A 10,760-nucleotide genomic window follows, 5' to 3' on the forward strand; every position below is an offset into this window, starting at 1 on the left:
TAAAAATGGAAATATTCGTAAAGACTGTGGAGCATTTAGTTGATCGAAGTTTGCATGGCTTGTGAATGACAATAAAATTGGACCAAGTTCCTTAATGTTTCTATTATCTATGTATAAAATTAATACGGTGTTTAGTTTGATCATATAACTAATATATGTATACATTATGATGGAAAATTATGCAGTACATAAAGTGAAATAAATAATTAATACATGAAAAAATAAACTTTGCATACAATAAGACAAGTAACTTTCTATAATATATTAAATTGTGTTGATTGTATAAAAATTATTAATATTGTCAGTGAATATAAGATAAATTCCAGATATTATTAGAAATGTATTTTTATGTATGTCACTCTATGTCTATGGGATGAATTTTTGTATCTCGTATGTATTAATTTTTCTTAAGATATGGAATGTATTTTTATTATTTGTACCCATATATACCCTTTATATTTCTATATATTTCGCCTATTGGTTTTTTTAAATATGGATGGGATGTATTTTGTTGTTTGTATCCTTATTTGACTATATTCTTATGAGTGAATCCTTGTTTGACTTATTTTTGTGATTATGTACCTATGTATACACCCCTGTATTTTTATTCTTGTATACTCCATCCCTATTTCTTTGAATGTTGGCTCCAATGTATCCATTGCGTGTACAAAAATACATGTTGTATTCATCGCAAATGAATACAATCGACATAGACTGTATTCATTGCGCAAAAAGAGAAAGTTCCTTGGATGGTAAGCACTCGTCACTTCCAAGTTCCAACCCTAACCCGAAGGTTGTAAGTTTGAGTTACCAAAAGAGAAAAAAGGAAATATAGAGCGACAACTGATAATAGTAGAGAGTTTTATTGTCAAGAATATGATACAATTGGTGTATGGGAGCCACTTATTAACAGAGAAAGAAAACTTTTAGGGAAAGAATTTGAAAGCTACCATAGAACTTGTTTCCTTCTACAAAAACTTTCCTTTGCTCTAATCTATACTTTCTCTAAGTGGATTAGCCTAGAGTCAACAGGGAGTGCAATAGTTTACATGATGAGGGAAAATATGTTCACTCTGCAGCTGTGTTTTCTTCTTATATAAACGAGAAATCTCCCAGCGAGCACACGGCTCAAATGGACACGTCCCTCTACCCTTCTCCTCTTCAATATCGGGCACTGGTCTGTGGTCGGTTTTGAGCTCGTGGCTACTTTTCAGCTAATACTAAGAGAGAGAATGCCTCCCACTTCTACATGAGGTAGACTTTGTTTCCCCTGCATTAGAAGATGATGGGCTTTCTGATGTATCTGAGCTGCTATTCTCAGTTTGTCTATCTTTATTTGACCATAGTTTTGAGAGCATCTTTTTGGACATGATTGAACTCCTCACTTTGCTATCGTCAACCGTTGCAGCATTTGTTTTTGTGTCATTCAAGTTACTACAATTGTTATCTCCTCTGTCTCTCAATCTTAGAGTAGCAAGCTCACCTTTCAGAGCTTTAAGTTCCTTGGCTGTGAGCATAGCATCCGAATTGTCCTCAATGTTGGATGTAGCAGATGTGGAGCACCTCTGAGATCCCACCGGGAGCAAAGACTTGACCGATCTAGTCAGGTCAGGAGTGCTGCCACCACCGGATGATGCTGTGGCTCTGAGTTGCTCAAAGAACAGAACTTGTACAACTACTCGTAAAGGAAGGCGCTCATTCTGCACAGCATGCATGCAGGCCTCAGCTGATAGCTTCCTGCAGTCCATTAGCCTACAAATTCTTTTTCTCTCGCTTTTGGTTATCCCAGGATGTTCCTGTCAAAACAAAATAATGATCTTTCATGATCCTTGACGAGAAATTCTTCACATAATATTGGCATTTTCCCTCTCGAGAGTGAGGCTCTCGAGCTTACATGAACACAAACTGCAACTCAAACAAGAGAAGTACAAAATGATACCTTAAGATACATGTCAATAGCACGGTAAATTCCATCATGGGAAGGTCTAGAGAAGCTAGAGACCAATTCTGCAAGATTGATAAACTTCGATAGTGGTAGATTTGGATCTCTAGCAACTTCAGCAAGGTATCTATCGATTACCCTAGCCACCTTTACTTCGGAAGCATCTGATGCAAACGCGGGGCATATATCGTGGAATCTATTATCTGCAGAACTATCAATCTGACCGCTCTTTTGATGCAACATGAAATTCTCTACGAGGTTGTGTACTATGTCAATATCGAATATAATAGTCTCACTATCTGGAGCTCGAATTAGTAAGTCACCTACTGTTGCATCTTCCATATGCAGGCCAATCCTCCTCTTCAGTTCACTTCTCGTCGTTTGTCCACATTCAAATGCAATAGATGTTTGCAGCAATTTGATCAAGAAACTGCAGGAAACACTGTTCTTCTCTTTGGGCAACAACCAAGTAATCGTATCAACCATGTACCGATACTTTTCAGGATCACTTCCTTGTATACTGCCCTTGCTGAATCCCGGGAGCCTCCGGTTGGCATATGCTTTCAATGCTTCACCTATTGCTTCTGAAGAAATCCTTCCTTTTGTTTTTATTGTTACTATGACCCTTTTATACAAATCAATATGAAGCTCACAAAGGTCCTCAACCCACCAGTCTATTGGAACAAGTTGTTGCCAGCTCACCGCGTTACAGTGCAGATCACTTCCGTTTTCGGATGGAAGCTCTTTATGGTTATAAGTGTAAGACCAGTCCACCTTTAAGGTGTCTACAGAAGCTTTAGAAGCTACAGATTCCAGGCAATGACTAACGATTTTTAATTCCTCGGACCAGGGAAGAAAAGCTTTTGTGGTCTGAAGAACAATGATGGAGTCTTTCCAGCTCCGGAAGATGCTAGACGTAAGAAAAACTTCAATCTTGTAGATAAGATTTCCCTTCTCAACTGACTCATACATTTCCAAGTACTCTGCTGCACAACGAGCTGCAACGACATTATATGCATTCAAAGTTACTGTCATATTATAACAGAACTTTGCGCATACTTCAAAAGCAGCAGGTCCACCAGGTATATCATGGATGTTGATTTCATCACTATTTTCCTCGTTTGTACAAGCAATCAGTTTCTGCAAGCGATAACTCTTCAACAGAAGTGGGAACTGAAGAAAATGTACTTCTATTAGTATATTTGCTATTTCTCATTCAGAAAACAACTGACAAATATGGAATGAGAAAGGTTACTTACCTTGTGGAGGTAAAATTTCACATCTCCAACATTGATAACCATGTCAGTAGCCAATTCAGCTGCTACATACCTGAATATAAAGTTCATAGATCATATGCCTAATCAAAACTTTACCATTAATCTCAAATTACCACATCACTTCTTCATATGTGAAACGTAGACGAATAACTACAAGCAAATATTTGAAACAACAAATGCTATATAAGTTGATATGCGTAGACTGAAAACTGGAGGTTTACTAACTAACAAAGGAGCTATCCTAAATATATGAATGTTAAAAGTCTTCTTTTCATGAAGGGCATTGTAACCGCCACATGATCTAAGTTCTTGTAGCATACTTTTCCTTTTCCTTCATTCTAGATTTTACACACAGAAAGAGGGGTGTGTTTTGTTAACTCTCTGTCATGAAATAATGGTGTACGTTTCCCTTCCTGAAGCATCATTTTCATTTCCAGTTTGAGAAAATGACCCTTAAGTAATAAGTTCCTCGGTATGTAAAGCCACTAACATATTTACAGCCTAAAAATGTATCGGAGCAGTCCCTGAGCAGTCACACCATCACTGTGATTTTCATTAGTTGTACATTCACGGAGGCGTAGAAGAAGAGATGACACTATTAGAACGCTTCCCTGGTATCACTAACACTTTTTTCCAAAGTATTGGATCCTAGTTCAGAGAAGGCAAAGAAACCTATGTACTACTTTACCTTCAAGGTACTACTACACTTTCTCTGATCCAGGTTTCAACTGGATCAACACGGTATTAGTTCAAAAGAACACAACCAGAAATATACTGTTTTCTTTTACTTACTGAAAATGTGAAATAAATGAGCTCAGACACGTTATACAAGTCAAACATAAACACATCATTGCAATGAGTTAGAACACATCAAGAGTTTAGAGTAGCGTAAATTAGACTATAAATCAAAGGCAGCAAAAGGGCTTCTATCTATCTTGATCCAGATATGCCTGTTGTGGTATTTGATAAGAGGTGGGGAACCAAGAACAAGGCAATGGCCCAGGTTAGTTCTCGTGTGACAAGGGAAGTGGTCGAATTGTTGCTTTTGATTGTTAGAAGAAATCGAAAATATTCAATAGGAGTTACCGGAATGGCCAATAAATGTGAAAACATTAACTTAAAGGTCCAGTCTAGTTTGAAAAACAACATTTTCAAGAATATATTTTTGATGACAAAATCGTCTTCTGATGTTTGATGATCTAAATTTGTCGAAAGCTTATGTTTCAAGAAAAACATTTGATATCTACTAAGTGTGTAAGCCATTTATGAAACTTTTTCTATTGCTACTCCATATCACAGTGCTTCTACCAACCAACATGCTAACATTATTTTCAATTTTTCGCTACTCATATTCATCTTCAAATGCCACCTGCAAAACCAACCAAGCTCCTATATTGTTCGGACTCCACAAAATGTCAATAGGTGTGTGTCGGATTCTCCAAAAGTATTATATTTTTGAAGAATCCGACACGGGTGCAACATCGAAAGTGAAGAGTCCCCGCAACTCAGCCAAACTTAGAATTTCAATTTTTTACCCAACCAAACAGTTGAAGATTGATTTAAGCAACTATAACCGCAAAAACATTTTTCATCAAAATTTTACAGCATGATGTGCTTTCTGTGTTTGTAATATGAGAGGAAAAACTAACTTAAATGAAGACAGCAAAAGTTTCAACAACCATAGCACTACAGTAATATAAAAAGTACCCTGTCGATCAGTGCATAAAACTTAAAATCATCTAGAAATAAGAAATAACAACAACAACAAATCCAATGTAGCCTCGAAAGACCCGCGGCTCAAGTAACACATATTAAAGCAGAAACAAGAAATATATGCAGAACAAACAAAACTCAACAGCATTCACCAAAATTTAAGTTCATTATTCACCTGATACTATCTCCTTCAGTCTGAAACTGATCAGGCTTAGATCCAAGCTTCATATACTTCATCTTCCGGCGCGAATTCTCTTCACCTCTGATCTAAAATTCCGAGCTTTTCTAGGCCTTCAACAAGAAAAAAAAATTTGATTTCTTTGATGATTCTGTCTCTGTTAAATGCTAGTTATAGTTTCTTGAAAATCAGAGGCAATCCCACTTGCACTCACTGACACCACCGCCCTTTAACTAATTCTTTATATATAAACTTCACCAAATTGTTTTTTTTTTTTTGAGAAAACAAGTAGAAAAAAAAACCTGTCACAGCAAAGACACATATCAGAATGGTATGAATTGAAGAGCACCACTCAAATTTTTAGACAAAAAGCATCAACTGATTCTGGAAAAATGCACAAATATGAACAAACAACCACTACCACCCAAAAAAATAAAGTGTTTCATATAGGCAAATGTAAAATTTCTAAGACATAGAATCTTGATAAACATAACAGGACATTGGAGGATGAGAGTTTATATATTACTTACACATTTCAACTGAATCTAGTATTTTCCACGCGGAACATAAATATATATAAACTAATAACAAGGCAAAAAGGAAAACACTAAACCCCCTTTTTCATCACAGGTTTTGAAGTTGAAACTTAAAAAATTGACTTTTTGAAATTTGAAATTGTATTTGGACATGCATTTTACTTAAAAGAAAATTTGGAGTTCTACGAGTGAAAGTCCCAAAAACCTAACTCAGACTAATTTTTTGGGAATTTGAAAATATTTAAAAATCAACAACAAAAATATACTTGATTTCATAGGTGGAGTCTGACACCACAGAATATACACAAACGTTACCTACCCTACCTATACAGAGGTCATTTCCAATATACATATCCAAAGATTATGTGTTAAAAATCTTATCAACTTTTATGACAAAGCAAATATTTAAAGATAAATTTTCAAAATCTATAACGATAGACCATCACAAGGACTCAAACCCCATTTGCAGAAAAGTTATCCAAAATCAGAAAATTCAAACAAAAACTGATTGAACATGCATTATGAGAAAAATGAAATTCATTAATCTTCAGAAAAAGAAAAAAAACTCACTCAAGAAGGTTCCAAATTAGCTTTGATGCGGCGCAATGAAATTAGTTGAGGTACAACAGTGCAAATACAGTGTGAAAAGCATTATAAATGACGTGAAGATGTAAAACTTTGAGAGAAAAATACAACACAAAAAAATCGACCCATAAAAAAGATGTTTTTTCTAATTTTTGTCTGCCACAGTAGCAACACAGTGTTCTCGCAAAAATCCAAGTTGAGAATGTTTCTCAACTCTTATCTATTATTAGCTTTAGAATCAGCACCACTGCCCCACCACTAAACTTTCGTCCGTCGTTTCATTTTATATGAATTAAGTCGACAGAGTTTAAGAAAAAGAAAAAAATTGAAATTTGTGAATTGATTTGTATAACTATAAATTATTTTATTAAAATAAAATAAATATTTTAAAATTAAATTATTACTTAATATATAAATTTATGTTTTTTTATACCAATTAAAAATGAAAATAAATTATATACAGTATGACAAAATGAGTACTTTTTTTTTTCACCATCTTCAATATTTGCATTATTATTTTAATTATATTGAAATTTACATTGCATAAGATTCTATTCAAGAAAAAAATCATCAATTATCAAGATTTTTTTTATATTCACATCACACCTCAAATTTGAAATCTTTGATTAAGAAAAGAATAGTCCTCTGCATCACATCTTTGGTGGCCAAACTTCTTACTTTTGAGTTTTTCATTTTAGCGAAAATTAAAGCAGTAATAGCTGTATTTTGCTTCTTTCTGACTTTATATATATATATATATATTTTAAAAGTGGGGTTGGCTTTTTTTTTGGGATCATTTACGGGCTACGGGCTACGGCTTGTTACAAAGGGATTGTAACGAGCCGTAGTTTCAAGAGTAGTTTCTCTTCGAGCTAGATATCAAAATTCAACATCTTTTGAGCGCGAATCAACCTAACTCAACAAGACTCACTTGAAATTTCTTCAAAGTTTCAAAATTACAATATTATTTAATGGTAGAATTTTCTCCACAACTTCAAATCATTTTTTGAACATAGACTCAAAAAACACTAGGAAACAGAGATCTAATGTCAAAAACAACTACAAAAACATGAATCAAAGCAATTTTTTTTGAAAATTTGACTGATTTTTGTTTTTTGGAATATTTTGTTTTAATACAAGTAATTTTTTTAAACTCTACAAATGATTTTAGAATTTTGATTTTTTTAAACAAAGAAATTAATGATGTAGCCGAAATTTGAAATGATTTCGTGAAGAATTGAATATGCTGAAAATTTTAGAGTTGTTTATGTTCATGTGTTCTTGATGTTCTTAAGGAAAAACAAACAAAAAGAGTACATTTGATCCGAATTTCAATTGAAAAATGTTAAACCTTGTTTGGGGTGTAAAAGGTGATTTTGCAAAATCGGAGTTAAAAAAAATGGCATGGATGAGCCTTTTCTTTAACAACAATGTCATAGATGAATCAAACTTTGAATAGATGACATAAATGAACTTTTTCTGAAAGTTCGATGACATATTTGAACTTTTTCTGAAAGTTCGATGACATATTTGAATAGTTTCTCTATTTTAAAAGGTCACTGAACTATGACAAATTATTTAGTAAAATCATTAAACTTTATTTTGTATCAATAATCAACTTAAGACTTTTATCTTCAATAATCATTTAACTACAATTATCATTCAAATAAATTTGACATGATAAATTAAATTATTTTTTTAATGCTATTTAATATGAACCCACAAATAAATACATTTTAGAATCTATTTTATTATTATATCCAACCTACCCATAAATTGAATTCATCTAATAGTAAAACCATATTTCCCCTAGTAAGTTGAGTCTCCCGCTTCTTCTACTTCTTTATTGACTTCTAAAAATTATGGAGGAGTATTTTATTGAAGTTCAGAATCAAAAGAAGAAGAAAAAGACTAGAAATCATAGCAAAATATTGGAATTTTTTTTGTAATTTTTTGTGGTTATGTCAGACACAAATTAGGACTACAAGTTTTTCAAATGGTATTGATATGATAGAAATTTTGAGCTTCTGACATAATCCAAAAAAAAACGTAACTACTCTCTCTGTTTCAATTTATGTGACTTACTTTCCTTTTTAGTCAGTCTCACAAAGAATGACACATTTTTATATTAAGTAATAATTTAACTATAAAAGGTCTATTTTACCCTTAATGAAATGATTTACAACCACACAAATTTCTATCATTCATTTTGGACCACAAGTTTTAAAAGTCTTCCTTTCTTTCTTAAGAGAAAATGGTCAAATGTCCCCTTAACCTATACTCGAATTTCCAACTATACACTTGAATTTCACGGGGGTCCTATTACCCCCCTAAACTGTTAAAAAATTGAAATAATTACACCCCTAAAAAGTCACAACCACATTTATGTTGATAAGTGAAATGCACGCGTTTGACAGGTGGAAATTTTATTTAAAACTTTTTTTTTAAGTTTTTCCCTTATTTAAAAACTTTGTTGAAGGTTAAAAGGTCAAAAATTATAGATTTGTGTCTTTTGATCTTCTTATTTGAATTTTGTTGATTATAATGTTGATTGTTAGTTGTTTGAAGCTGAAAACACTGGTTAAATGATTTCATAGCTGCAATTTTTAGTTCTAAGAACGCCGAATTTCCATGGAAATGGGTAAGCTTCAATATGATTTTTTTGAATCTATATTCATGAATTGGAAGCAAGTGATTTCGTTGATGGTTTGAAGAATTTTGTGTGGCTGAAAATTGAAGTTCAAGGTTGCAACCGTGAAGAACAACTTAAACCACCATTAAAGTTAGTTCAAAAGCTTGAGTTCTTATTTCGACTTGCCACAAACGATCTCCGTTTTAAGTGGGTAATATACCAAAAGAATCGAAACGGTGAGAACAGTTTATATCTAGAATTTGGAGTGATTTGAAGAAGAGTTGAGGTGATTTGACATCAATTTTTTATAGAAATTGTTCTAAAGAAGATGAAGAAATGGGTTGCATTTTTAGATTTACAGGGAAATTATCAATTGTTAAATAAGTTGAAGAATATTATTTGAAGCTATAAAATTAGTAATGGTAAGATGATGAGTGATGATGAAATTTGGGGGCTGCCATTGATGATCTACTTCTAATAGGTATGAAGAAGAAAACAAATTAGAACTAGAAACAAATACAAGAAAAAGGGAGAAAAAAAATAAAAATACGGAAATTTATGAAAAAATATTAAAAGTAAAGTTTTAATTTATTTTTTTATGTTCACTCTCTCAAGGAGAGTGCAATACACTCACTTTGCCATGTAGACATTTAGGGTGATGATAATTTTAGTTTTAAACAGTTTAGGGGGGTGATAGGACTCCCGTAAAGAATAAGTGTGTAGTTGAGAATCCGATCATAGCTTAAGGGGACATTTGACCATTTTCTCCTTTCTTAAACTCCGTGTCGAGTCAAACTATCTCACATAAAATGGGACGGAGGGAGTACTTGTTTTGCAAAATGAGAAAAAACATACACGGTATAAAAATAGAAAAAATATATAATTTTGTTTACTTACGGGTTTATGATTATATGACATAAAAATAAATAGATTCTATAATTTTATTTGTTTGTGGGTTTATAATTAAATACATACAAAAAAAATTTAGTTTATCATGTGGAATTTATTTAAATGATAAATGTAGTTGAATGATTTTTGAAGAAAAAAGTCTAAAGTTGTGATTTTATTCATATAAATCAAAGTTCAGTGACTTTGTTAGATAATTTTCCACAGATCAGTGACGTTTTAAGATATTGACTCTTTATATATGAAAAATAGTACTCCATCCGTTTAAAAAAGAATGACCTAGTTTGACTTGGAATGAAGTTTAAGAAAAGAAAGAAGACTTTTTAATCTTGTGGTTCTAAATTAAAGTTATGTCAAATGTACCAAAATGTCCTTTAATCTTGTGGCCTTAAACATGTCACGTGGAAAGTTGAAGTTAAAGTGTTGCCAAAAAGGAAAGGGGTCATTCTTTTTGAAACAGACTAAAAGAAAACTAGGAAATTCTTTTTGAAACGGAGGGAGTAATAGTTTAAATTTTTTATAAAAGAGAACAATATGTTATTAGTATAGCAAAGTGTTCATCTCTCTCCCCTCCCTCTCACTTGCCCTCCCCCCCCCTCCCCCGCGCTCTCTATTTGTACCCTTCCCCTCTCTCCCTTGCCTCTCCTCCCTCTGTGTGTGTGTTTTTCTCTCTCATGCCAATAAGAAGAAATTCATTCAAATGTATAATGTATCAATTGTATTAAATTTAATATATGTGACACTTTTGTATATTATTTCAATTGTATTCGAAAAACTGTACTTTGTATTTTTGTATTTGTACGAATACAATAAGCATTCATCCTTTTTGTCAAATGTGTTTGTATCCAATCAAAGAGAGGATGAATATAATTGTATTCATTGTATTTCAAATACAATTGATACAAAATAAATAAAGAATACAATGCCAATATATACAAAATATAATTCGTTGTATTTCAAATACAATTGATATAAAATAAATACGTAATAC

The 10,760-nt window shown here is 32.7% G+C and overlaps 1 protein-coding gene across 3 annotated transcripts; it reads right to left on the minus strand.

Annotated features, from left to right (window-relative positions):
• Positions 1-845: 845 nt before the first annotated feature.
• LOC125810375 (BTB/POZ domain-containing protein NPY4-like) lies at positions 846-6,362 on the minus strand. 3 transcript variants are annotated; one of them, XM_049489874.1, is made up of 6 exons: positions 6,217-6,238; positions 5,413-5,494; positions 5,108-5,223; positions 3,202-3,271; positions 1,940-3,115; positions 846-1,796 (listed from the first exon to the last, which is right to left on the minus strand). In XM_049489874.1, the coding sequence occupies exons 3-6, from the start codon at positions 5,167-5,169 to the stop codon at positions 1,221-1,223; spliced, it is 1,884 nt and encodes a 627-aa protein (XP_049345831.1). In that variant the 5' UTR covers positions 5,170-5,223; positions 5,413-5,494; positions 6,217-6,238; the 3' UTR covers positions 846-1,220. The 3 variants fall into 3 exon arrangements, with proteins under 3 accessions (XP_049345831.1, XP_049345832.1, XP_049345830.1); XM_049489875.1 differs by lacking the exons at positions 5,413-5,494; positions 6,217-6,238 and adding an exon at positions 6,343-6,362; XM_049489873.1 differs by lacking the exon at positions 5,413-5,494 and having other exon boundaries at positions 6,217-6,259.
• Between the last annotated feature and the right edge of the window lie 4,398 nt (positions 6,363-10,760).

Source organism: Solanum verrucosum, unplaced genomic scaffold (genome assembly GCF_900185275.1).
Source record: "Solanum verrucosum unplaced genomic scaffold, falcon-dt-bn FXZP01000038.1, whole genome shotgun sequence".
NCBI classification, from domain to species: Eukaryota; Viridiplantae; Streptophyta; class Magnoliopsida; order Solanales; family Solanaceae; genus Solanum; species Solanum verrucosum.

Bases quoted from the DNA above. Each gene is read 5' to 3' on its own strand.
- LOC125810375 (XM_049489875.1), bottom strand. From the start codon at position 5,169: ATGAAGTATATGAAGCTTGGATCTAAGCCTGATCAGTTTCAGACTGAA. The intron at 3,272-5,107 runs GTGAATAATGAA...CTTTATATTCAG, and splicing joins ACTGAAGGAGATAGTATCAG to GTATGTAGCAGCTGAATTGG. The intron at 1,797-1,939 runs GTATCATTTTGT...TTGTTTTGACAG, and splicing joins CTATTGACATGTATCTTAAG to GAACATCCTGGGATAACCAA.